Source organism: Gavia stellata, chromosome 32 (assembly GCF_030936135.1).
Source record: "Gavia stellata isolate bGavSte3 chromosome 32, bGavSte3.hap2, whole genome shotgun sequence".
In the NCBI taxonomy this organism is placed as follows: domain Eukaryota; kingdom Metazoa; phylum Chordata; class Aves; order Gaviiformes; family Gaviidae; genus Gavia; species Gavia stellata.
This window is the reverse complement of record NC_082625.1, coordinates 437,027-463,075: the sequence shown is the minus strand read 5'-3', so window position 1 is coordinate 463,075 and position 26,049 is coordinate 437,027. Positions and strand designations below refer to the sequence as shown.

General features: G+C 60.3%; 2 protein-coding genes across 2 annotated transcripts; one reads left to right on the top strand and one right to left on the bottom strand.

The window, feature by feature from the left end:
* Positions 1 to 912: 912 nt before the first annotated feature.
* FGF22 (fibroblast growth factor 22) lies at positions 913 to 6,097 on the bottom strand. The gene is made up of 4 exons (XM_059831610.1): positions 5,979 to 6,097; positions 5,196 to 5,347; positions 1,408 to 1,511; positions 913 to 1,107 (listed from the first exon to the last, which is right to left on the bottom strand). The coding sequence occupies exons 1-4, from the start codon at positions 6,095 to 6,097 to the stop codon at positions 913 to 915; spliced, it is 570 nt and encodes a 189-aa protein (XP_059687593.1).
* On the top strand, positions 6,096 to 25,197 carry POLRMT (RNA polymerase mitochondrial). Its single transcript, XM_059831700.1, has 21 exons — positions 6,096 to 6,153; positions 6,916 to 7,011; positions 7,692 to 8,395; positions 8,752 to 8,882; positions 11,805 to 11,991; positions 12,471 to 12,620; positions 12,786 to 12,953; positions 13,301 to 13,471; positions 14,219 to 14,458; positions 14,709 to 15,488; positions 16,036 to 16,158; positions 18,161 to 18,283; positions 19,266 to 19,445; positions 20,226 to 20,312; positions 20,595 to 20,708; positions 21,385 to 21,434; positions 21,729 to 21,827; positions 22,172 to 22,244; positions 22,795 to 22,877; positions 23,467 to 23,537; positions 24,427 to 25,197. The coding sequence occupies exons 1-21, from the start codon at positions 6,096 to 6,098 to the stop codon at positions 24,474 to 24,476; spliced, it is 3,738 nt and encodes a 1,245-aa protein (XP_059687683.1). The 3' UTR covers positions 24,477 to 25,197.
* The last annotated feature ends 852 nt before the right edge of the window (positions 25,198 to 26,049 follow it).

The following is a 26,049-nucleotide window of genomic DNA, read 5'->3' as shown; positions in this document are numbered from 1 at the left end:
GCTGCGTCTGCCCAAATGTCTGGGCCAGCTCCTGCGGTGCTGCCCAGCACCTGGTCCCGCAGAGCCCACTGCAACGCTGCAGCGGGACACTTGACTGTCACTGGGCTCGTGCTCCGGCACCAGGGACCCTCTCAACCCCTCGTCCCCCTCTGCCTTGTCCCTTTGGGTCTCCAGGGCCCCATCCCCTTGCACAGAGCCTGGCACCTCCTGGGGATGCTCCCTCTTGGAGCTGCCGGCAGCTGCTTTTTCCTGCTCCCTCCTTTGTGCCACTGAACAACCATCGCTGTGTTTTCCGTGTGTGCGGGTGAGGTTTTAGGTTGGGTGCATCTCCACCCGCACGCGCAGGTGAGGGTGTGGGTCGATGAGGAGCTGGACACAGCGGGCACCAGCCAGGCTCCCCACCAGTGGCAGCAGGGACAACGCCGGTGGCTGCATCCACGACCCTGGGGGAGTCAACCCCAGCTGGCCCGAGCCAAGCCCACCATCGAAGCTCCAAGACTCGCTCCCCCTTCTGCACCATGAACACAACTTTAATCGCCATGGGTGCTTGGACACAAGACAAATACAACCCGCCAATACGTCCCAGCCCCAGCCCCTGCAGAGACGCCATTAGCAGAGCACCGGCCGCCTGGTCCGGGCTGCGCAGGCGGGGGTGTGACATCGGCAGCCCCAGCACACGGTGGCTGCGCTCCCCGGGCTGCGCCGTGCCAGCTCTGCCTCAGCGGGACGGTGGGGAGAGCCGTGTCCCGGCGCGGCTGCAAGCTGCATCTGGAGCATCTGCCTTCCACATCCATCCTCCGCCGTGCATTTAAAAATAAAACAATAAATAGCAAAAAAATAGATATATGCATAAATAAAATAACCCTTTTTTCCGTTTTTTCCTACAGGACGGTCCGGAGCCGCCCACGGGGCTCAGTTGACGAGCATGGGGAGGAAGTGGGTGGAGAGGTGCTGCCGGCGCATCTTTCCCCCTCGCTGTGGCCTGCCCTTGCTATTGAGCGAGAGGAACATGGGGCGGCCCCGGTGCCGCCAGCGCAGCGACGCGTAGGTGTTGTAGCCGTTCTCCTCGATGCGCTCCGTGAACTTGCAGTTGGGGCTGAACTCCTTCTGGCAGGAGAGGGAAGGGGGTGAGGGGCGGCTGCGCTCGGCCAGGGCCCGTCGTCGCCCTGCTCCAGTGGGGTCGGACCCCGAGAGCGGGGCAGGGCAGGACCCCGGCTCCTCCCCGGTCCCCAGAGGGCAAAGGGGCTCTGTGGGTGCAGTCCCCCGCTGGGGAGCAGGTCAGGGCATGGGAAACCAGGAGCCTGCTCCTGGGCACCGGTCCCGGCAGGTTTGGGACCCCCCGTTTCAGCTCTGCCCTGAGCCTTTGACCCCGGTCTGGTCCCTCCCGGGAGGCAGCGTCCGACCTACCGACCCGTAGAGCCTTCCCTGCTTGTTCATGGCCAGGTAGAAGCCGGTGTGCACCGCCCGGATGGCCACGACGCCGACACGCACCGACCGGATCTCGACGATGCCTGCAGGACAGGGAAGCGTGGCGGTGAGGGACAGGCGACCTCCCCGAGGGGCCCCTGCCCCTATGCCAGGTCTGTGGCTGCAAAGTGCCACCCCGGAAGGTCGGGGCTGCTGACCCTCGCCCGGCGCCGCCGGAGGGACAGCGGGAACAAGGGCTGCAGCCTGAGCTGGGAGCGGGAGGGGGAACCTCTGGTCCAGGGGGGATTTGATCTTTACTCCTCTCCTCCCCAGGGCCCAGCCGCTTCCCAGGAGCCGGGCTGCGTGGGAGCCATGCCAAGCACAACCTCCGCTTGCCTGGAACAAACTGTCAGCCTCTGTCCGGAGCCGACCTCACGTTCACCCTCCCCTCATTGGCAGTTCTGCCCACGCATCTGTCCCGAACACGCCTGCGGTGCCCTGGGGACCCGACCCGCCTCTTGTGGCACCCAGCCCACCGCGCTCAGGGCACCGAGGCTGGTGTGGCCCTTGGAGGGGCAAAGTGTGGCAGTGATGGTGCACAGCCATGTTACGGTGGACGGAGGCACCCGGGCAGAGGGCTGCAGGGGCAGGAATGCGGCCGGGACGGTGCTGCCCATGGATGCCGGTGCCGATCACCCGACTGGCATAAGCACAGACACACGGCCCTGCACCAGGGACCATGGATGGGAGGGATGCGGCGGCGCTGCAGGATGTGGGGACAAGCCTGGGAGGCAGCTGCAGCCAGGCTGTGAAGCTGCAGTGGGGCGCAGCCGCAACCAGGCTGGTGTGCGTATGCCTGGCTGCGGAGCTCCCAGTGCAGCTGCTAAAGGGAAAGGCATGTGGTCAGACCAGCGGCTCTGACAGGGGAAACACCCAGAGCATCTTCAGGGCCTCTGGATTCCTGCACCACCTAACACCTGCCAGCGACCTGCCAGCCTGGAGTGCCGCTGCCAGCCCTGCTGCCCGCCGGGCCCACAGTGCTGCGGGAAGGGGAGAAGGAGCCTCCAGTGGGCAGAGATGCAGGCAGGGCGGTGGGCAGGGTGTGAGCCACAGCAGGAGCTGCCCAGGGGCACCGCTGCCTGGGGCTGCCCCAGCCGGCCGGGGCGAGAGGATGCACGGAGGCTTTGGCTGGCAGTGGCACACACAGTGCAGGGGGCTTTCACCAGGTATCGACCCCCCAGCATCACCAGCATCACCTGGGCATCGCCTCCCTGGGGGCACTCATGCCCTTGCCAGGAGTAGATGGGGTGGATATGGCACCAGGGCAGCATAAGGGCTCCCAAGCGTTCGGCTCTTTGGGGGTGATGTGTAAGAGGGGATTTTCAGCCCAGCCGTCTCGGTGCTGCCAGCACCCGGCCCCAGGACCCGCAGGGCCCTGCCCAGCGAAGCCATTGACGAGCAGCAGCCGTGGGGAAGGGCTGAGCAAATGCCTGCAAATCCATCCCACTTTATCACCGTCTGGAGTTGCTGCTATTTATAACAAAGGACTTCTACTTTTCTAAAAATAACCCCCCGTTGCTGTTCCCAGCGCCTCGGCCGGCTCTGCCATGATTTGCTCGCGGGTGCCCGGCCGGTACCTGGCTGCACGTGGGGAGGACAGGTCCCTGCAGGCGTGGGGCAGCAGCCCAGGGCGGGCAGCAGCCCAGAGACAGCTCCCACTGCTCCCAGTCTCACGCCCTCAGCCCCAGCGGGGTCCCGGGAAGGCTGGGGCAGATGTGGGTCTCGAGGTGGGGAAAGCCCTGGGACAGCCCCTGCCACCCTGCAGCCGCTGACGGGGCTGGTCCGGCAGCTGCCGCAAGGGCTGAGGAGCAGCGCCCAAGCCCAGCCCAAGCGCAGGTTATCTGCCGTGCTGATAACCAGAGTGAGCCCCATGCGACAGCCCGGAGCCGCTCCACCTGCCAGGCCCCATTGCCACACGGCTGAGGGAACGTGTTGGGGCGCTTTGCGCTGGCAGCGCGCCTGGTCGGGACTCCTGACAGCCTCTGACACCGCAAGAGGGTTCCCTGGGCTGGGCTGGGCTCCCTCGTCCTGCTGCCGGACGGGCGACATCCTCCTGTGCTGGCCAGGAGACAGAGCAGCCCCCGCTGCCGCTGGGACATAGGCTGGGGGTTGCTGCTCCCGACCGCAGCACCCTTCCCACCCCAAGCCCCAATGCCTTTCCAGACCCCCCCGGGGATGCTCAGGCATCCCCCCTTCCCAAGGCCCCCAGCATCCGCACCGTGTCCAGCCACCGCCCTGCCAGCCTGGTGCCTCCCTCCCTGCCACAGGGGCCGGGACCCAGCGCCCAAAATGGGCTGGTACCACGGGTGCTGAAGCCAGGCTTGCAGCCTTGGCCCTTGCTGCAGCCATACCATGGGTGCCACGTCCCCTCGGGACCCACGGTGCTGTCACTTGGAGGGGGTCTGGGTAGAAGTGGGCGGCAGCAGAGCTGAGGCAGGACCCCGGTGCCAGGAGCAGCCTCTCCGCTGGCGCGGGGACCCCAGTGCCGGCCTCCGCAGCCGCCTCTTCCCACCGCTGCACGCGGCCGCTCCCCAGGGCTTCAGGGTGGAGCAGCCCCAGCCCCAGCCCCAGGGGAAGGCCTAATCCTGCCTGCTTGTTCCCAAGCTCCAGATCGCAGCACAGCCTGGGCAGCGCCGACATCCCACAGCGTTCGCCCTCTCCGTCGCCCCTGGCATGCGCTGCCCAGCCCCGTCAGCCCCCTGGGCCCCTCTGCAGGAGCAGCCCGTGGGGAGGCTGCAGCGAGTGCCCCCCACGGCATGGCCAGCACCGTGCCCCATGCAGCCACGGGCTGTCCCCCTCTCCGTGCTGCGGCAGCGGCTGTGGGCTCTGCCCACCCGGGTCCCTGCACGACGGGCGTCCCTGCGGCCCACGCTCACCCTCGGGCTGGGCCGAGCCTCGACCCGCTCTGCAGGCAGCGGATGCTCCGCGGTCCCCCCCGACGGGGCTGCTCCGCTCTCCCACGCCAGCCTCACGAATGCCGCCTTCTGAGACCAGCGTTGCCCTGAAGCTTCCTCCGTCCCTCCTCCTCCTCCTCCTCAGCCTTTATCCTCCCCAGCGCGTTTACAGGGAACGATCAGACCCCCCCAGTCAGTGCCAGATGAAGATAAACCCAGATGTGGGCAGGGGAGGCCGCCCCCCGTGACTGCGCTGGCGGGACGAGATGGGACGAGGGACGAGGGACGCCCCCAGGTCACCCCAGGCGCTGGGCAGAGCTGGCAGAGTGACCCCGGGTCCCCGGCCGGAGCACGCCGGTGTCCGCACACCCCTCATCGCTCCCGCGGTGTGGCGGGCAGTGAACCCCGGGGAAGGGGCTCCCGGGGGCGAGGGCAGCAGGTACCGTCTGTGCCGGAGCGGAGCAGCGGGCCCCGGCCAGCCGTCCGCGGGGCAGCGGGGACAGCGGGGACCTGCGGCTCCCGCACTGCCGGCGGAGACGCTTTGGCAGAGGGTTTTGCCGGGCGGGAGGAGCCGCGGGCGCTCCCCGGGGCCGGGCACAGCGGGGTCCCGCCGCCGTCCCGGGGCGCCTCCGTCCAGCCTTCGCCCCCCCGGCCGTGCCCGCTGCCCCGTGCCCGGCCCCGGCAGCGCCCGCCGCCGCCGCAGCCTCGGCGCCCCGGCGGGCCGAGGCTCTCTCCCCCCGTGGGTGGGAGCGCGGCGGGACCCCGCGCGGCACCGGGGGGCGGCCCCAGGCCCCGGCTTTCCCCGGCCCCGGCCCCGGCCCCGGCCCCACTCACTGCCCGGCCGCTCCCTCCAGCGCGTCCCCTCCACGCCGCCGCCGCCGTCGATGCGCAGGAAGAAGCGGGTGGCGGAGAAGAGCCGCCGGCAGCGGACGTCGCCCTCCAGGTGGCCGTAGCTGCGGGGGGGCCGCCGGCCGCCCCAGGCAGCGCTGCCCGCCCCCGGCCCCGGCCCCGGCCCCGGCCCCGGCCCCGCCAGCACGGCTAGCGCCCCGGCGAGGCAGGCGGCGAGGGCGGCGGGGCCCCCGCGCCTCATGGCGGCGGGCGGCGGGCGGGCGGCGGGGCGCGGCGGGGCGGCGGGCGACGGGCCATGGCCGCGGCGGCGGCGACCGGCCCCGACGGCGCGGGCGGCCCGAGCGCGGGGCGAGCCGGCGGGCGGGGCGGGGCGGGGGCCGCGGCCGCCAATGGGCGGGGCGCGGCCGCCCATTCATAAATCGGCGCCCCGACGGCTGCCGCAGATCCCCGTCCCTGGTCGCTCGCCTGCGCTCCCAGGGCGCCCGGTTGGGGGGCCGCACGCCCCTGTGCCCACCGGCTCCCGCGGCAGACCGGACGGGACGGGTCAGGACGCGCTTCCCGGGCAGGGTGGGCGCGGGGCTGCCGTGGCCCCGGGCCCGGGGGTGGTGTCCGTCTGCGGCCCGGCCCGAGACGCGCCGAGCTCGGCGCCGGGAGGGGCGCGGGGCAGCGCCGTATCCCAGCGCCGTGTCCCCCGGCTCCCGTCCCGTCCCGTCCCGTCCCGTCCCGTCCCGTCCCGTCGGGGCCGCCGCGCCCGCCAGGGGGCGCGGCCGCGCTGCATCATGGGCGTTGTAGTCCGGCGCGGTGGAACTCCGGCTCCCGGCGTGCATCGCGCGGCGCCTGCGCCGTGGGGGCGCGCGGCGCGGCATGGCGGCGTAGCGCGGGGGCATGTCGCTGCTGCGGCTGCGGGCGGCGCTGCTGGGCCCGGCCCGCCTGCAGGGCGCCGGTGAGGGGCCGGGAGCGGGCGGCACGGGGGTGGGCTGGGCACCCGGGCCGGGGAGGGGGCCTGGGGCCGCGGGGTCCCGAGGGAGTGGAGCGGGGGGTCGCTGGGGTCCTGCCCCCCGGGACGGAGGTGGGGCTGTGGGGTCCCGGAGGCCTGAGCCCGACCGTGGGGAGGGAGCGGGGGCTGTGGGGTCCCTGTGGTCCGGGGCATCGCCTCCAGGACAGAGCTGGGCGCTGTGGGGGTCCCTGGCGTCCTGAACCGCCTACTGGGACAGAGCTGGGGGCTATGAGGGTCATTTTGCATCGTGACCCCCCCCCCGGGGGACAGAGATGGGGGCTGGGGGTGTTCTGGGGCATCGTCATTCTCTAAGAGTAGAAATGGGGGTCTCTGGGGTCCTGTCCCTGCGGTGGGATAGAGTCTGCCTGTTCTGGGGGTTGCTGGGGTCTTGTCACCCCGTGCAACACAGTTGGGGTTTGTGGCCTCCCTGGGGCCGTGTTCCCTCCAAGAGATTGGAGCCAGGGGGTGAGGGGGGTGTCCCTGTCACTCGCTGCCCCCCCCCCCGTGCTTCTTTGGCCCTGCTGCAGAGGTTGCTGGGACCTGCAAGCTGAGCTGAGAAACACTGCCTGCCCTCTCCTGTCTGCGCCCTCCCCACTGCCCAGCTGGGGCCCAGCTGGGGCGTGGGGCAGGGCAGGGCTGTGGGGCAGTGAGCAGTGTAAGGGGTGAAGCCTCCTCTGACCTCCTGGTCTTTTTGTCTTTCCACTGCAGGGATCCCATGGAGTGTTCTCAGGAACTACTCCTCCGCCAGCGCCAAGGAGAAGGCGAGGAGAAATGCCACCTGCGAGAGGACGGAGTTGCTGGAAGGTGAGTCAGGGAGGGCTGGGACAGCTACAGGGGTTTCCCTTGTTCAGTGTCCAGGAGCTTTTCTAGGAGTCTTCCCATTCTGTGTAGCCATAAAGAAGATATTTGGGACTGGAAATACTTGTAGCCTGGACAAGGATGTGGGGATTCCCATGGACTTGTTGGCCTCCCTGAGCAAGTTCTGTCCTGTCCCAGGGACCTGAAGGCCCACCCTATGCACAGGGAGCATTGAGTTGCTGTAAAATGCAGGGTGGCCCTAAGGGATGGTAGAAGAGACCCTCCAGGGCATGCGAGGGCCCTGCAGACCGACCTGGAACGTGCCCTGGCTTTGGGCTCTCTGCCCAGGTAAGCTGAGGGCACGAGGTCCTTGGAGAGAGGCCCAGTGAAGCGACCAGGCAGCAGGTTAGACAGGCGTGAGCTGGTGCTTTTTCCCTTGCAGTGACATTGTTGGGTTCCCCGGGATGCTGGGGTGGGCCACAGCGTGTGAGTAGATCCCAGAAAGTGGTCAAAACAGCTGATTGCTGGGAGGGGGGCTGGCCAAGGAGGGAAGAAGTCCTTGTGTGGACCCTCGTTTCCTGAGCATGTTCCTGGGCACTCCCAGAGGTGAGACCCTGGGGTGGGATGCAACCTTCTGCCGTGCCATGCATCCCTTCACCTCTTCCCGGCTGTGTGTTTCCCAGCAGTGCTGAAAGCTCGAGTGAAGCAGCTCCAAGCCAGTAATGTCCCTGAGGTGACAGTCAACAAAGTGGAGCTGGCCCCGCTGGTGAATGACAAGTACCAGGACCCGCTGCGTGAAGTGGTGGCTCCTGGCCCCAAGGAGGAGCAACCCGCTCCCAAGGGAAGGGATGAGAGCCTGGCACGGCCCAGCAGCTGGGTCGAGAAGTTGAAGAAGGAGATGCACGTCCGGCAGCTGAAGGTGGAGCGGAAGTTATCCATTGCTGCCTCCCAGCTGGCTCTGGAGGAGCAGGCCAAGGTCAAACCAAAAGGCAAGGTAAAGGCCAAAGCTAAAGCTAAGAAGAGCCTGAAGAGCCCGAAGAGCCTGAAGAGCCCTAAGAGCCTGAAGAGCCCGAAGAGCCCAAAGGCTAAAGTGGCTGCTGCCTGGAGCCAGAGCCACGCTGGCCCCCACGGTGTCTACGCCCATGGCAAGCCCAGGGTGGCAGCAGTGAAGGAGGGTGCAAAGGTGCAGAGACCTGAGAAGGTGGACAAGGACAGCAGCCAGGACAAGATTCTGCAGCAGACCATCCAGTCCAACCTTGAATGCTTCCTCTTCTTGCAACAGCCAGAGGAGGCTGAGAGGTTCCTTCTCTTGTACCACAGCTCCCCTGCGAAGAGAAGGCTTTTGAATGTCAATGCATACAACATCGTGATGCGTAATTGGGCGAGAAAGGTACCAAGCTGGGGGCTGCTGCCCTGGTCTGGCTGTCAGTTTTTCTGGGTGGGAGAGGGGGGCTGGCTCAGGAGGAAGAGCCTCATGCTTGTAGAAGCAGTGGTCATGGTTTTATCTGTGTTTGTCACATCTGCCTTCAGCAAGTGTTCAAGGAGGGCTTGGCTTCTGCTGAGGGGGATGAAGCTGATAGGAGGCCACTGAATCAGGCCACTGATCCCTGTGAGGTGGCTTTGAGGGGAAGAAGGGGATGGGGCAGGACAGACATGGCTTAATTTAAAAAGGAGCAGAGGGGTGTGAAGCTCTGATTTAGGGCTGCTGTGTCTACGTCTACAGCCCCTTTCCATTCTCATCCACAGGGCCAGTTGCAGCGCATCAACCGGCTGTTTTCCATGCTGGAGTCCGTTGGCCTCTGGCCCAGCCTGGACTCCTACGCGGCAGCGTTGGAGTGCATGGGCCGGAACCAGTCGTCCGCTAAAGCCATCCGGAGGTAACGCACTTCACCTGCTTCAGGGTGCTGCCGAACCCCAGGCGGCATCTCCACAGCCTGCCGCTGTGCTGGGAGAACTGGGAGCTCACTCTGGGGAGGAGATGCACTGGCCCGGGGTCAGGAAGACCTGCCCCTGCTGCGTGTATGTCTAGATGCTCTGACCCACTTCTCGTGGCCAGATTTAGGGGTGGGCAGGGCTCCCGCAGCAGGCCCTCCTTGCCATCCCCAGCTGCTAGGGAGTTTGTCTGAGATCTTGCAGAGAAAGGAGATGTAGGAGGTGAGAACAACCTTGCTTCTGGACAGAGCTGTGTCTGCTCCCCCCAGAGCTCACAGAGCAGCTCGCTGGGCCGGGAGCAGCCTCTCTCCAGTCAGGTACTCCTTGGTTCTGCACCCATCCTGGGCATCTGTCTCCCCCTGGCCCCTCCATCACTGCCCAGTAGGAATGGCTTCTCCATTCGTTTTTACAGTACTTCCATGGAGTTTGCCCTTCCTGGTAGGCTCAGCCAACAGCTGGTTTTGCAGGGTGCCAGCACTCTGGAGGAGTGTGATCAGGAGATTCAAATGGATTTTGTGGAGCGTAATGGGCAAAATAAGTGTCAGACCCAAAGCAAGAAGCTGAAGGAGCCCTGTGAGATCCCAGCAGGCTGGGTCTAGGAGCAGTGCTTGGGTCTGGTAGCACAGCCAGCTGCCTTGCCAGAGGATGGAGAAAGCTTACTGGTGATCTGCTAATGCTACACAAACACCCTTGGGTGGTTCAGGGATTTATCACTGGCCGCGTGTGTCCCTTGGCTGACTAACAAGTTCTAGATGCCTCTGAGTGAATGTCTTCCAGTCAGCTGATTTAGAAGTGACTGGCATTGACTTTCCTGCCTGGGTGTGTGGGTGTTGTGTCAATACAGCAGTGTACCTGTAGGGCTGTCTATAGGTAGATGTTTATAGCACACCTCCACAGATTTATCAACCCCAAGCCTTGCTAGGGTGTGTGTGTATTTCCCCACACCTGTTTCTGTTTGCTGGCATTCTGTGTGTGGGTATGAGCTCTCGTTTCCCTTCTTCTGCTAAATGTGCTCTCCTAACTGGACACGGCAGCAGCATGGCTTGGAGCGCTGAGCCTGTGCCGGGAGCAGGCATGATAGGAGTTGTTTCTCGCTCTGCTCCCAGACTGCAGGGTCCCTTTGAGGATGTAAGGTGGGAGCTGCTTGTTTTAACTGGGCTGCTGTGGGGTAGTTTTTGGGGAGAGTGGCTCTGCAGAGATGTCACTTCCTCACTGAAGCTCCTGCCTGCTCCCAAATGTACCGAAATGCAGCTGGGGTGTGTGCAGCCGCAGGATTCACAGTGTGTTGCAGTTCTGGCTCAGGACGCTGTTTGTCACCTCTTGGGCTCTTAATGCTTTCCCAAAGCTGCCGGGGGTCCTTCCTGCCCATTTTGCTTTCTGTGGCTGATGGGGGCCTGGGCTGGGGACTGGCTGGTGCTTCTGTAACCCGGGTCTGCCTGTCCTCCCTCCAGTGTCACCTGGCGCAGGCCAAGCCAGTCGGCAGGTGGGGCTCTGGGCTCTGCTGCGCTCTGGATCCCAGCTCCAGCCCAGCAGACCCAGGAGGATGTGGTCCCATAGCATCCTTTGTGGGGCTGGGGAGTGGGAGATGTTGGTGCGTGCAGGGGATTCTGGTCTCTGGCAGCTCTGGGGGCTGCAGGGAAGAGAGCTTTCTTGCAGGAGCTGCAGCTGTTCCTGGTGCTCAGGCTGTTCCTGCTGCAGCCCTGTGAGCTGTGCTCCTGTGCCCTGGCTCTCCGGCTCAGCATGTGAACCACAGTCCCCTGCTCCTTTGCCCAAGCTGTGACCAGCCCTGTGGGTTCCCTTCTGCTACCTCGGGCTGGAGGGGAGAGCAGGGTTATTTGAGGGTGAAGGAACCTGCATCTTTTTGCTCAGATTCACAATGGGAGTGGAGCTCAGCCTCCCCACCTGAGTGTGAAGGTGAAAGCCGCCTGCTCAGCAGAGGTGCAGGCTGGAGAGGTGGATAATTGATCGCTGTATCCTGAGGCGAGTGACCTTGTCGGGATGGGCTGTGCTCTGGAGGCAGCTCCCACCCCAGCAGCTCCTGCAGCCCTGAGCGCTGTCTCCTGGCTGGGGGCGGGGGCGGGCAGGGAGAGCTCCCGTGTTCCTGCAGGACAGTGTCCTGCTGCCAGGCTGCCCGACAGTCATGCTGTTGGTGGACTGAGGCATCTATCTGCCTTCTGTGCATTTCCCGGTTATGCCCATTTCTGCGCTGTTCTTCCCCTGTCTGGGGCTGGGCAGACATCAGCGCAATCAGGCACAAGTTGCCACATGGCTTTCAGCGGTTGCTGCATGGAGTGTGGTTTGAGGAGCGTGCAGGAGAAGGGAAGAGGCATCCCAGGGCAAGTGCATGGGGCACATCCCGCTCCGCCCGGGCTGTCGGAGCCTTTCCAATGAGCGTGAGAGGTTGCACCCTCATGCAGCTGCCCTGGCATGAAGGGTGGCACAGAGGAAAGCTCCTGGGAACCACCCGGCATGGGGAGGCCCCACCAGCCCTCCTGGAGTGGCCTGGAGCCGTGTATCGGTCTCCTGCCCTGTGCTCAGAGCTTATTCTTGCTGGGTGCCAGCCTTCAAGCCCTGCTTTGGGAGAAGGTTTTGCTTTTGTGGCTGCCAGGGATTTGGCAGGGGTGGCTCTTCGTCCTGTGGTGTGTCTCACATGGGTCCAGGTGATGCTTCTCAGGGCACAAGTGAGAAAGGAAAAGCGTGATACAGTCAAGGCTCTTGGATCCTTAAAAGGGGTCACCCTCAATCTGTCTCCTCTTCTCCATGCTTAGTCTTCTGTTTAAAAACTTCGTTCCATGCCTCATTATGTGCTGATTTCTGTCCAACACGCCCTGTGAAAGAGTAAGTCTATCTTATCTGCCCCTCCTCAGATGTGTGCAGCAGCTGAAGAATGATGGTTTCCACGTGGATGAGCTCTTCCAAAAGTGCCTTTTTGAGGAAGATGAGAAAGAGAAGGTGCTGAGGGCCATCAGGATTGTCCAGCCCAACTACCAACTGCCTCCTCCACCTAACCCCCAGACCTGCAAGTCTTCTCTGCTCTGGGACTTCTACTCCAAAGTAAGCCACAGAGCTCAGGGCTGTCTCTGCAGCTTGGGGAGGTGGTGGAGCTGGCCAGATGATGTTCACAGGTGTCCTCAGGTCCAGCCCAGGACTCTAATATAGGACGAACTTTTTAGCCTGATCTCTGCTCAACAGACCACGCAACTCGTCAGGCAGCTCCTTGTTCCAAGGAAGTGAATATTCTTACCAACAGCCTTACAGAGGAACAGAGAAACGAAGGGCTGGTGGGGGGGCTGGAGATGACCTTCGTGCAGTGGAGGGGGTGCTTGAGGAACAGAGCAGCCTCTGGAGAGGCTTGCTACTCCAGGCTCCCTGGGGCTTGCCAGCCAGAGACCTCAGACCTCTGGACTCAGAGGTCCTAGAAGGGTGCCTTCAGCAGGGACTCATACCACGTCCCTCTTGCAGAGAAGCTGGGAGAATGAGCACGTCTTCTCTTCCTCTGTCTTTTGGCACTTACTGTCTCACTCTTATTGCAGAAGAAGATGGTGTCATACCCCAAGCTGGATTTCTCTGTGCAGGAGTTGCAGGAGTGCTTCCAGCAGCAGCTGGAGATGGAGCTGGACAACACCATAACCATCGAGTCAGTGGAGTCAACCAAACCTCTGACCCCGCAAGCCATTAAAGCGGTAAAGCTCAGGAGTCTGGGGGCTGCACATTTGGAGGGAAGGGGGGCAGTTCATCCCACAGGTCCTGTGGGAGAGATGCAGGGGTCGGTGGCCTGAAGAGGGGGGCAGCTCCCTGGTGACACACTCTCACCACAGCATTACTGTCTTGCTTCCATTTCTGTCTAGCGCGAACTGCTGGCCACCCTTCGTTCCCAGTGGCATGACTCCATCCTCCAGGCCCTGCAGAAGTCGAAGCAGAGCATGTCCAAGCTCAAGATGGTGTCAGGGTACAACATTCTCTACCCCTATCTGTGTCTGCTGCCAGATGAGGAGTACGTGGGCATCATGCTGCAGGTAGGACCCTGCCCTGCCTTCGCAGAGCCACAGGAATGGGGCCACCCGGACAGCCATAGGGCTGCCACAAAGCGCTGATGTCCCGCTCGGGCCAGCAGAATCAGAACATGAGCCTCAATGTTTGCCCAGGTTATTAGGTGCAGGCTCTGTCTGCTCCCTGTGTTGACAAGCCAGAGAAGCCCCTGCTCTGTCCTGGCCATGTTTCCTTCCTCATGATCTGCTCAGCATCACGGGAATCAGCATCTTTCTATGCTCTCCACACAGGGGCTTTAAATCCCACTTTGTCTCTCTGCTCCGTCTTTCTGTTTCTCCCTCCTTAAGACCCTCTTTGCCTTCCCCTTTCTCAGATCCTCAACACCCTCTCTCCACAAGGAGAATCCCTGGCTGTCTTGGCCAGGGAGCTGGGCTCCAAAGTCTACAACAGATACATCACCCAGAGGAAGCTGCGCAGCCGCCAGCTGGAGAAGGTGCAGGAGGTCTATGAGGACTACATCCACCTGCTAGCAAAGGACAGCCAGGTAGGCACGCCTGGGAGAGGGGGGTCCTGGGGCCTGCAGGTTACAGAGCAGCAGAGTGGAGACGGGGCGAGGCAGTTTGTCTGTCCACCTCCTTGCAAACACAAGGTCCAGGTTCTGGGAATCTGCGGCTGCAGAGGCCACCAGAACCAGTAAGGCCCCATCTAGCACTTGGCAGGCCCTGTGGCGACAGGCAGGTCAGTTCTGGCACGGCAGTGGGTATTTCTGAGCCAGAAGGTTTTAAATTGGCAGTGTTGATCCCTTGGAGCCAGGCATCCCGTGCAGGAGAGCTCTGGGGCTTGAAGAGAGTGTGCTTTGCAGGGCAGGATGGGAGGGGAGAAAGGGGCCAAGGCCACCAATCTGGGCAGCTTGAGGGCCGGATGAGCAAGTCATTCGCAAAACTGTGTGTGTGTGTGGCATGGCAGGGGAGGCAGATCTGCAGTCTGGGAGGGAGGGTCAGGATGGTGTGGGGACAGGGTTGTCAGCACAGGGGTGTGTTGAGAGGAAAGGCTTTGCAGTGCCACTGTCCTGGCCTGCAGCAGAAGCAGGTTTTCGCTGTTGGGCTTGCCCCAGCCACGTCAGCAGTCCTTTCCCAAATACCCCTGTCAGGGAGGACCTCATGGAGACACAGAGACAGGAGGGTCCTTCTCAGAGCCGTGTTCGCGGTACATAGATCCCATCCAGCAAACCTCCTGGGAACAGCATGGCTTGCCCCTCCAGCTGACCTGATTTTCTCCTTCCACTTCCCAGCCTAACAAGTACTTGCCACGGGAATATTGGGAGAAGCTGGTGGCAGAAGCAGGCTTTGGGCCTTCTCTGAACTTGAAGGACTGCAGCTGGCCGTACATGCTCCTCATGCGCCTGGGCATGCACATGCTGGAACTCATGGTGCAGTCTGTGAAGGTGCCCAGGAACATCCTCAATCCCCGCCTGGAGCCCAGGCTTATCCCCATCCTCTACCACATCTACTCCTTCCGCAGCAGCTGGCAGGTGAGCCTTGTTCTGCTGGCTCTGGGACTGTGCAGGTCACCTCTTCATTGGAACTGGGCCTTCGCAAGGACCTTTTTGCCTCCCTGCTGCCTTTCCTGCTCAGGGACACTTAGAGGAGCCTCTGGTTCTGTGCTGACAGTGTCAGTGCCTAGCATGATGGTTATGTAATGGCTGATTGACCACATGCTCTTCCAGACTCCAGCCCTAATCCTCTACTGCTGACCTTCACCTCTCTGATTCTCCTCTCCAGGTTGGGCTGATAAAGCCCCATCCCATCTTCTCCCAGATAATGTCAGATGCTGCAGAGACCTTGCTGACCTTTAATTCCTCCGCCATACCGATGCTGTGCCCCCCTGTGCCCTGGACCTCTCCACACTTTGGTGCCTTCGTCCTGAATGACACCAAGTTGATGCGCTTTGTGGATGGGGCCATCCAGCACCAGCTGCTCCTGGAGCAGTGTCCTCCGGTGAACCTCCACCCTGTGCTGGATGCCCTGAACCAGCTGGGCAACTGTGCCTGGAAGATTAACCAGCCAGTGCTGGATATCATCATCTCCATCTTCAATGACAAAGGCAATGAGAAGCTGGACATCCCACCACCCATCTCTGAGGCCCCAAGGCCTTCTGCAGCTCCCAGCAATTCCTCTACCTGGAACAAGTCCCAGAAGCACGAGTTGTTGCTGTGCAAGAAGAAGACAGCTGAAATGCACAGCTTGCGCATGGATGCACTCTATAAGCTCTCCATCGCCAACTACCTCAGGGACAAGGTGTTCTGGTTTCCTCACAACATGGACTTCCGAGGCAGGACTTACCCTTGCCCACCTTATTTCAACCACCTCGGTAACGATGTCACCCGGGCCATCCTGCTTTTCGCAGAGGGAAGGCCACTGGGGCCCAAGGGCCTTGACTGGCTGAAGATCCACCTCATTAACCTCACGGGGCTGAAGAAGAAGAACGCCTTGGAGGAGCGGCTGGAGTACGCCAATGAAATCATGGAGGAGATCCTGGACTCAGCCGACCACCCACTCACGGTAGGTGGGGAATGGCTGGCAGGGCTCTGCTCGCTCTTGGGGTGGAGTGGTGGGACCCTGAGCTGCAGGGGAAGAGTGTGGGCTCCAGGAGCCTGCAGCTCGCCTCAGGCAGGCTGGGGGATTCCCCTTCAATGACTGAACTGAAAAGCAGGGAAGTTCCTCTGTGTTGGAGTCCAAGTAGGAATTGTCCAAATATGCTAAGGAAAAAAGGGATCAGTGTCAGCTTTAATTTCAGAGGAGACTTAACGATTCCTCTTACTTAGTATAGCTTCTAGAAAGTAAAATAAAATGGAAATCAAATTGATTTTGAAACAAAAACATTTTGAAAGGTAACGCTTTGAGAGGAAAAAGGGAAACAAAGCATTGCAGAGCTTCCTAAATATCACATTTCTGTATGAAAACATGATAAAATATTAGGGCAATGGAGGCATGGTGGGAGGAGATGCCTTGCCCAGTATATCCTGAGAGCGCAGGGGCTCCTGCCATTGCTTCGGGGTGCCACAAGAGCACTGCGTGCTCCTACCAGCATGTGCTTTCCTGTTCCCAGGGCAGAAAGTGGTGGATGAACACCGACGAGCCCTGGCAAGCCTTGGCGTGCTGTATGGAAATCGCCAAAGCCTCAAGGTCCCCGGATCCAGCAGCCTACATCTCTCACTTCCCGGTTCACCAGGTGGGAGCCCAACGGATCCGCATGGCCTGTGTGGCTGAGCGGGGGGAGGAAAACAGGCAGGGCAGAAAGCTCAGGGCAGCACAGAAGCACCCAGGTGTCCAATGCTGCATTTACTACACCATGTGGCCAGGCTTTCTTAAGAATGGGAGTGCAGTCTACAGGCATCTTGGCTTGAGAACTCCAGTAATTTGCTGCTGCATGTAGCCATTAATGAGCCAGTACAGTTAAGTGGTGTTTTGCTTCCTTTGGCTGGAGCAGAGCCTGTCTGAGAGATTGCTGTCAGCTGCCCGCAGGGTGAGAGCTGGGCCAGTCTTACCTTCTCCAGCCGCAGGATCAGGACTGGAAGTCAGCCCGACCCTGGCTCTGTGGGACATGGCGTGGTGCATGGCAGCACCTGCCCGTCTGAAGTGCTCGGGGCTGTATTGAGGCTTTGGGGGCCTTTGCTCCACTCCTGTTCTGAGGCTGGAGCCAAGCAGCTCTGCAGGAGCAAAAGATGGGAGGTCTTGGACCTCTGGAGAAGGGCTGATTTCTGCTCCCTGCATTCAGTGACATGGCTGTCATTCACCATGTGCCCTGTCCCTGCTCAGTCCCAAAGGTGCCTACGCTCTGAGTGGGGCAAGTGCAATTGCTCAAGTGCTGCTCAGCTCTCTGAAGGCACCTGTCCTTCTTGGCCAGAGAGAGGAGCCAGGCAGCCTCTCCCGTTAGCCAGTGCTCAGCCCTCTCTCCCTGCTGCATCCCAGCAGATCTGCAGCTGCTGTCCAGCCAGCTATCTGTCTGCACTGATAAATCCCCTTGCTGCATGGGAGGCAATGATTAATTGTCTTCCTGGTGTGAGGGGTTTGCTCATTTATCTCGTTAGAAGATCAGTTGGCCCTAATGAAGTCGGGGTGAGGGGGGGAGAACGGGGGTGTATTCTGCCAGTAGCGATGGTCTGGAATATGTATGAGACCATCTAAACTGATACTGTTATGACAACAAAAGATCAAGAGAGCAGTTGGGGGTGTGTGGAGGGTGTTGTTAATGAAATTTAAGCAAGGACTTCTTCTGGAGGGCACCCGAGACTCTTTCCACCTGAGTCATCAGCGCTTGGTTAATAGAGGCAGCTCTTATGCCGTGGCAGGGCTGCCGGAGCGCTGTCAATTCTCATCTCTGCAACTTGCTGCACTGCAGGGTGTGGGGAGGAGGGGGAGAGGAGAGGAGGCCTGATCCTGCCAGCAGCTGCAGGCTCCCTTTGACCAGGCAGAGCCCAAGCACAGGAGGAGCTGGGATGGTCCAAAGCAGCAGCACATCTGTGAGAAGTGTTTCTGCTGGTGCTGTTTGGGGAACAGCAGGACCTTCCCGTGCCACTGTTCAGGTCCTGCCTGTCTTGTCCAGGCTGCTCTTGGTCCCAGCAGGGCTGTCAGGGCAGCTGCTGTGACAGATCAGTCAGCATACCTCTGAAACTGCAGCTTTGGGAGAGGCTGGGTTGGAGCTGGTTTCTGTCAGAAGGATGTTTTCATCAGCCACGGAGCAGAGGCAGCACAGCTAGCTGGAGCCTCGGAGTCAGCTGTGGCTTGCTGAGTGATCTTCAGCTTGGCCTGCCTCTGATCCTGCTCATGGGTTTTCTGAGGTTGTTTTGACTGCTGGCTCTTGGGGCTTCTTTTAGCATCCCAGACAGATTTGTTGTTTTCCAAATTTTCTGGTTTTCAGTGTTTCGACAGAGCTCTGATGTTTTTGAAAATTCATGGAGGGGGCAGTGTGATGTGAGGTTTTCTTTTTTTAAACCTTACAGGCAGCAGTAGTTAGTGATGGCACCCAGACAGGAAAACTGGCCAGAAGGAAAATGGAAACTGGCGTGGCCCTGGCCACTGCTGGGAGATCAGCTGCAAACCTGTCCGAAGAGAGGAGGGAAAAATGGCAATAACCTTCTGAGCCAAGTGTATCTGTGCTGTTGAGCAGGGGCGGATGAGCAGGGCTCCATCCACACGCTAACACCTTGTTTCCACCCTCTTCTCACACGCAGGACGGTTCTTGCAATGGTCTGCAGCACTATGCAGCTCTTGGCCGGGACCTTATTGGTGCCATCTCCGTCAATCTGATGCCCTGCAATGTCCCTCAGGATGTATACAGTGCGGTGGCCCAGCAGGTGAGGCACAGCAGGGACATGGGGAGGTGTCCTCTTGGACCTGCCTCTCCCCCTTGCCAGTGTGTTGCACAGGGTCACTCCAGCTCCCAAGGAGAAAGGTCGAGGTAAGACCAGTGTATAGAGGGCTGGTAAAGCATGAGCTGGTCACAGGCAGAGTGTCTCTCAGGAACCACTGCAGCGGCTGCAGTGGGGATCTGGCTGGAGATCTGTCCTGACAGAGGTAGCTATGAGAAATCCCCTGGGATTTCTGCTGTCCTCACTTCTCCTGTATGAAGTCTGGGAGAAGTAGGGTAGAGAGGTGGAAGAGAGCAGAGAGTGTTCCTCATCTGTTGGACACAGCTGGCTGGCCTGCAGGTTATGGGATTTTCTTCGTTTGAGCTGGGTAGGAGGGAGGGGAGAGAGATTCAGCCTTTGGCACTGCTGCTAAGCCTTCAGTTTTCTTGGCAAGACATGATGTGAAATGAGCCTCCTGGGAAGTGTTCTGAGACCTACCAGACTCACTCAACTGGCATTGAACCCCTGGCTCTCCCTTCTAGGTCTCAGCATGTTTTATCCAGGCAGCACCACACCAGAGGGCAGGAGGAGCGCACGGAGGGTGCATGGTTTGCTCTCTGTGATCGCTGGGGGTGGCAGAGGCAGGAGAACTCGAGTCCTGAGCCAGAGTCCTAGAGCCATGTCCTTGTGATGTCCGGCACCACCCAGCTGCCAAGTGACACTGCTCTGCTGAGGCAGCAGTGGAAAGCTCTGGTCCCCACAGGCACAGTTATCTGAGATCCGGATGCCTCTTGATTCCTTCAGCAGATGATCTCTGTTAACCAGGGCTGGTGAAGGTGGGCTGCAGGGTTTCTGATGGTAGTTCAAGCCAGGCAGCACACAGCTGAGAGGGTCTTGTGGTTCCCCTGACTCTTTCCCAGGCATGGAGAGGTCTTGGGCCAGCATGGCTCACAGTGGAGCTGACCTCCCAGGGTGCTCTTCTCCTCAGGTAGAGGAGTTTCGGAAGAAGGATGCTGAACAGGGGGTGAAGATTGCCCAGGTGCTGCAAGGCTTCATCAGCCGCAAGGTGGTGAAGCAGACGGTGATGACGGTGGTGTACGGTGTCACACGCTATGGCGGGCGGCTGCAGATGGAGAAGCGTCTCAAGGAGATTGACGAGTTCCCTGAGGTATCATGCCTTCCCTGGCCTCCCCCAGCAGTGTTTTGCTCAGCTCTCAATCGCTGCTGGGAGAGGTACCTGCACTGCCCTTCCTGTGGGTTTCCTTCCTGCCTTGCCCTCTCCTTACCCCCCAAATCTCAGCTAGCAGAGGGATGTGCAGGACTGAGCCCCCCATGCCTGTGCCAGCCTTGTCCAGCCTGCAGGAGAGCTGTCTGCCAGCACTTGTGGGTGGGGAGGGATTCTTCAGGTGGGGCTGGTCCTGATCCTTCCTGGGCCCAGCTCGGTGGCGTGACAGCCTCACTGGTGTTTCAGGTGCAAAACAAGGTTTGTGGCTGTGCTATTCCCTCTAGAAGTAGCCCTTGTCTCTAGCAGAGCTCTTGGAGGCTTGCTGTTCCTGGTGCCTGTTTCTTGTTCTGTGACCCCACTGTGAGACAGTCCTTGCTGAGCAGGTGATTTGCCATGGCAGGTTGGTGCTGGGAGTGTTTCTGCTGTGCGTTGCATTCCTGGGGCAGATGAGGCAGCGAGAGCCTCCTGTTCGTCCAGGGATGCTACACAGAGATCAGCCTGTCCTCGGACAAGGAGCCATCTGAAATGCTGATCTCAGCCTTACTTCATCACAACCCACAGCCATCTGCAACAGCTCCAGACTTGGCACAGTCTGTGATGGAGGCAGTTTTGAGGCACCAGAGAGCAGCGAGCTCTTTTAGCTTACCCCAGGTCCCGTCACTTTGCTTAGCATCTTTTGCTGCCCGTTTGCCTGACCCCTTGCTCTGCCTTTGGTCTGTGCAGGAATACTTGTGGGAAGCATCTCACTACCTCGTAAAGCAAGTGTTCAATGGCATCAAGGAGATGTTCTCAGCAACTCGAGATATCCAGGTAAGGTGCCTGTTTCCTCTTACCTCTCTCTGTCTTTTCCTCTTCCCTGGCCCACCCATACATCGATCAGGGGATGCTCCATGGGGAGGGATGGTTCTTCTGGGTCCTGTCCCAGCCCAGAAGTGTGGGATTGTGCCTGCTGCAGGGCCAAACCCCTCTGTAAGCGCTGGACTGTCACAGTCAGTGGCAGGAGTTGGACTCGCCTGTGCTGGGAGGGGATGGGGTCTCCCAGCTGCCCATACTAACGCCAGCCATTTTCTCCCCCACTTCCCTCTGCTAAAGAACTGGCTGACGGAGAGTGCCAAGCTCATTGCCCAGTCGGGACGGACGGTGGAGTGGGTCACGCCACTGGGTCTCCCCATCGTGCAGCCATACTATCGGTCCAGGCCCACTGTGGTGAGTAGCTGGTGTGCGGGACTCATCTACCCCTCCCTCTGCCATGGTGGGGAGCAGGGAGAGGACAGGCGGTCTTCGAGGCAGCAAGCTAAAGCCTGGCAGGTTGGCATCACCTGCGGGTGAGCCTGCAGAGCAGGTAGGATTTGTGTGTGCAGGCACATCCTCCAGCCTTGTTGCTCCCTGCAGAGACTGGAATGTGTGGGTGGGCTGGTGAGGAAGCTCTGCTGCTCGCGTCCCACTCAGGCAGCTGGGGCACGGGCCTGTTCCCCGCACCAAGGAGCCTTCTTCGGGGCTCGCGTGATTCAGTCTCGCTGCTCTCGCTTCCCACACGCTGCTGCACTGACTCACGTCTCCCCAGCCTGTCTCGTCCTCACAGCCGCTCACCTCCCCGAGCCCTTCTCTTAGCCCTCACAGGGGTGAATCAGCGTATTGCTGGGAAGGGGTGAAGGATGCCTGCCAGCATCCTCAGGAGGGGAGGCAGGCAGTGTGTCACTGAGGAGTGACAGCTGCCATGCTGACTGGGATGCCCTGGAAAGATCCCTGCCCAGCGCAGAGCAGAGTAGCTTGTGGTCAGCGCGATCCTATCCCCTCTCCAGAAGTACAGGGTAGTGCTGAGCACCTTGTGCTGGTTGGGCAGTGCAGTGTGACAGCTGATCCCCTTTCTCTCTCCCTGCAGCTGAATTGCGGCATGCAGAACTTGAGTGTGAAAAGCTCCAACAGCAACCAGTAAGTATGACACCACGGTCTTTACTGATCCTCTGCTCTCCCCAGCCTGTGCTTTGGGGACAAAACCTTCCCATCAGTGGAACCTGCCAATGTGTGCCAAAGCTCCTGGTATCCCCCTGAGCTCCAGAAAGCCAGCTGGAGGAGCAGGGCCCTGTGCTTCAGCAGGGCCTTGGGGGCCCTCCAGGGCTGTCCCCATCAATCCCGGGTCTTGGCTGGCACTGGCTCTGTGCTGGCGCTCTCATCTTTGGCCCTGGAAGTGCTCCAGCTGCTCCCATCTCTCACTCTGTGCTGTAGGAAGCCTGATACAGTGAAGCAGAAGAATGCCTTCCCACCCAACTTCATCCACTCCCTGGACTCCACACACATGATGCTCACAGCTCTGCACTGCTTCAGGTAGGGAGCAGGCAGCTGGGGCTCTTCCCTGGCTCTGGGACTCGGTCTCTGCTGGGAGAGCATCACCAGATGTCCCAAGGCATGTGATGTGGGAAAGAGTTTTTCCTGGTGGGTGGGTGTTTGGGCCTTCTGGCAGAGAAGGGATGAGGGGAGGCAGCAGGGCAGGGACAGGGAGATCACAGGGTTAGCCGTCTCTCTCTGAAGATCTGCAGGCGCTGTGCAGGGAGTCCCCCTCCTTGCATGATCCCTGCTTATGTCCCAGCAAGAGGGTCTACATGGGGTAGGGGACGTCATAGAGAGGGGGCTCTCAGCACTACTTCATGGCACCTTCTGCTGCCTCCCAGGCAGGGTCTGACCTTCGTGTCAGTCCACGATTGCTACTGGACTCACGCGCTCACCGTGGACATCATGAACCAGGTAAAAATGTCCTCCTGAGTCTCTTGTGAGTGGGGATCTTGCTGATCTGTCCTCTGGGCACTTGCCAGCTCTTGCTTCCCCTGGGCTTTGCTCCATAGGCTGATCTGTTTACCCAGGTGAGGTGAACCTGGGGTGCTTGCTGGCAGTTGCAGCTGATTTCCTAGTGCCATAGCCCCATCTCCTCCCACCCTTCAGGGAGTGTGTGTGGGAGAATCTGTACCTGTAAATCAGCGCTAAACACAGCACCTAGCAGAGTTGGTGCCTCTGTCCTGCCCTAGGTTCCTTCCCCTGGAGTCCTGCAAGGGCTGTTGTACAATATATCAATTATCAATACAATTATCAATTGATAAATGGGGATCGGCCTCTGCTTCCCAACTCCTCAGGCTGATTCCCTTCACCCTTGTCCAGCAGCTCCCCCTTCCCGCTCTTGCCTGCTGCTTTCCCTGCACCTCACCTCTGAGAAGGGCACTTAGTGCCCTCTGAGAAGCACTGAGGGGAAGGAGGGGAAAACGCCTGTTAACCTGCGACTCACTGTTGCTCCCTGGATCAGATCTGTCGGCAGCAATTTGTGGCTCTGCACAGTGAGAAGATCCTGCAGGATCTGTCCAAGTTCATGCTGGAGAAGTACTGCAGGTATTCCTTGCTTGCTGGTGAACCCCCCACCACGCTCCTTCCTACCCACACCGATTCCCTCTCCCGGGGGTGGTTGTGCCCAGATGCTCACAGGATGTGTCATCTGCCTGGGGGTTGCTCTGGAGGGAAGTTGTGCATCCTTCCCGACTGACGCCCAAATTGCCTTAGAACTCAGTGTGAAAAACAAGGTGTCTGCATCCTTTTGCTACAGAAGTGAAGTAGGATTTGGTGCTTGAATCCCTCAGTGGGCCTGGGGCAGGCCGTAATGTCTGTGCCTTGGGTTCCCCACTGTGAAAGAGGCAGTAAGGAGCGGTGAAGACACTCGCTGGGTTGGCCCAGTCTGCGGCCCTCAGTTACCACCGCAGAGCCAGCCAGACAGCACAGACCAACCCAGTCCTGGGCAGGGTCTGTAGACACCTCAGCACCTGCCTAGGGCTGTTGTGGCAGGGGCTGGGCTCCTGCTGCAGGATGTGTAATGTGTTTTGGAAGAGCTGAATCCTGTTGTCAGGGGCTTGCGCTGGGGAGCAGAGGAGGGCGCATCTTCTCCCAGAGCTCCCATGCTGATTTGCTTTCCTTCTGGTTCATCCAGCCCTGGCAGAGAGACTAGAGCCCTCTGGCAGAAGAAACTGATGGAGCAGCTGTCGAATGTCCCCAAGACAGGTAGGAGCACAGGGCAGGAACTGCAAAGCTCAGGGGCAGTTTGGAGACAAAGGGAGTGAGATGGAGAATGGTCCCCAAAATCACTGAGCTCATGTGGTGTCTGAAGTTGGACATAGTGAGGGTCTGGCCAGCCATGTTAAAGCTGTCCCCTAAGATCAGGTTTTCCTGCCTGTGCTGGACTGCAGAGCCACGGGGCAGTGCCTTAAGATGTTCCCCTGTAGCCTCCCTGTGAGCAGTCCCTGCCTTGCCTGGAGCTGAGCCCCTGGGATTTTCCCCAGGTTGACCCAGCTCATCCCGTCCCTCATCTTGTTGTTCCTCTGCCTCATGGTTGGAAACAGATGGGATTTGCCTGGAGATGGGAGTGAGGCACTCAGCATGGTAATTGCCAGGATCTAGATGATAAACTAATTGCCTTAATCCCATCGCATGTATAACTCCTCCTAATCTCTCAGCCCTGCCTCTGCCAGACCATCTGGCTAACCTTTGTTCTTCCGTTGCAAAATGGAGCAGGCCAGTGCTCCGCTGCTGCTGAGCAGCTGCCTGAGCAGCTGCTGTGGTCCGCCCCAGAGGCAGCACAGTGCAGTGGCAGGGATGGTTCTCACCCTGAGGCCGTGTGCTCCTCTCTTCCTTCCCTGCCTTGCTGCTGTTACGCTCTTCTGTTTTTTGCTCTGCCTACCGCTGTCCCAGATAAATTTGGAGGGACATCAGTTCCTGGAAGACCTCTAAGATCCCTGCTGTCTTGACCCACCCTGCATCAGGGGTTGAGCTGAAGTAGTTTTCTGCAGGAAGCTGAAGCAGGGCTCTGGGCAGCTTCTCTCCCAGTTGCCCCATCTCCACCCTGCCCTGACCCTGCTCTCCTCTGACCTCTCCTCTCCCTCACTTCCCCCAGGTGAATTCAACCTGAAGAAGGTGATGGATTCCACCTATTTCTTCAGCTGAGCCCCAGCAGCCAGCGGGGCCCCGGGCTATCTCTGGACTGCTGGCTGTCTTGGAGGCTGCGGTAGGCACTGGCCCGCGAGGCTCCTCTGTCCTGTGTCTCACGGCAAAAGTGGGTACAGCTGCCAGCCCAGCAAAAGATACGTGCCCAACACCAAGATGCTGGGGCAAACTGGGACTCCTTGAGGAGCGCAGGAGCAGCCACGAGGGGCTGGTGGGGGACAGGGTGTCTGCGCTGTTTGCTATTACTGCCTGTGTCCCAGGCAAGGGGAGAGGGCATCGAGCCCTAGGGAGGGCTGCATATCTCTGGTGTGGGGTCAAAGGGGTGATGGGAGACAGAGCTGGCTCCCCTCAGTCCTCACCCTGGCACAATGTACCTGCCACTGCTGCGAACTCCAGAGCTTGCCTGGCTAGCGCCTGTCCTGGGGTGCCATCCCTCTCCATCCCTTTCCACCAGTGGGGCTCAGACCTCATGGAGCGTTAGGCCCCTGCCTGGAAGGGCAGGCAGCCGGCTGTGGCCACAGCAGGAGCCTCCTGCCCTGCTCCACATGCTCTCCATGCCCTGCTCCAGCTGCTGGACACTATCACCGCTCTTGCCATAGTACAGCCTCTGCAGCTCCTGACTCATTTCCAGGGATTGGTTTCAATTCTGCTCACTGGGTCTCAGGCAGGGAAAACCACTAACACGGGGATGGAGGTGTACGATACTGTAAATAAAAGGTTTTTGGAAATACTAGATGGAACACCTTTGCCTGAAGTCTGTGGGGTCCTGGGGAGGTGGGACTGATGTCTCTGCAGCCTGTCACTGTTTTGCTGACTGGTTGGGCTTCAGTTATTCACAGGGGCGTCATGTGCTAGAAATGCTCTTGTAGCAGAAACAGAGACAAAACTTTCCTGCAGTGCAGAATGGCTGCACAGCTGCAGTGGGAGCAGGGCTCTCGCAGGGCCTGGCTGCATCCACTCAGCCCTTGGGTTTCTAGCCAGGAGCCTCCTGTCTCCCAGACTGTGTCCTTCAGTGGTCTGTGGGGCTGCGTGTTTGTGTCCCAGCTCCTGCAGCAGTCTGTGTTTGGAGACCTTTCAGCTGGAGCTCTGTGTTTGGCCCTGCACCTACCGGCTCCAGTTCACAGCCTGCTCCCAGCTCCTTCCCTGCTGCAGCCCCTGCCGTGATGCTGGACAAGGGGGCACAGCAAGGGGAAAGGTGATGGGGGGAGGCTTATCACCTTGTCATTTTTCTGGCAGAGAAGCAGTTCTTCAAAGGACAAAGCTGCTTCCTGCAGCCCAGCCTGGGGCTGTGCCCGGTGGCAGGGCTCCCAGGGCTGGGCAAGGGGAGCAGGAGCAGCCGGAGCCACGGCAGGGAGGGATGGCGGTGAAGGAGAAGCAGAGACAGAGTCGTGCGTAGCTCTTGTCAGTTGCTGACGTTTATTGCACAGGATGGGCTGGATGGGAAGGTGGACACTTGGAGCGGGGCCCTGTCCTGCCGGCTGCGCAGCTACAGGGCAGTGGGCTGGCGCATGGCCCCTCGCTCGGGGTCACTGCATACATTCAACGTGGAAGGCTCCAGAGTGCTAGGCAGAGA

What these genes read in the sequence shown, in the direction of transcription:
- POLRMT (XM_059831700.1), top strand. Translation starts at nt 6,096, where the DNA reads ATGTCGCTGCTGCGGCTGCGGGCGGCGCTGCTGGGCCCGGCCCGCCTG. An exon ending in ACAGTGCGGTGGCCCAGCAG is followed by an intron (nt 18,284 to 19,265) that starts GTGAGGCACAGC and finishes TCTTCTCCTCAG; the next exon opens with GTAGAGGAGTTTCGGAAGAA. An exon ending in ACAGCTCTGCACTGCTTCAG is followed by an intron (nt 21,828 to 22,171) that starts GTAGGGAGCAGG and finishes GCTGCCTCCCAG; the next exon opens with GCAGGGTCTGACCTTCGTGT.
- FGF22 (XM_059831610.1), bottom strand. Translation starts at nt 6,097, where the DNA reads ATGCCCCCGCGCTACGCCGCCATGCCGCGCCGCGCGCCCCCACGGCGC. An exon ending in AACGCCCATGATGCAGCGCG is followed by an intron (nt 5,348 to 5,978) that starts GCCGCGCCCCCT and finishes GGGGGCGGGCAG; the next exon opens with CGCTGCCTGGGGCGGCCGGC. An exon ending in CTGGAGGGAGCGGCCGGGCA is followed by an intron (nt 1,512 to 5,195) that starts GTGAGTGGGGCC and finishes CCTGTCCTGCAG; the next exon opens with GCATCGTCGAGATCCGGTCG.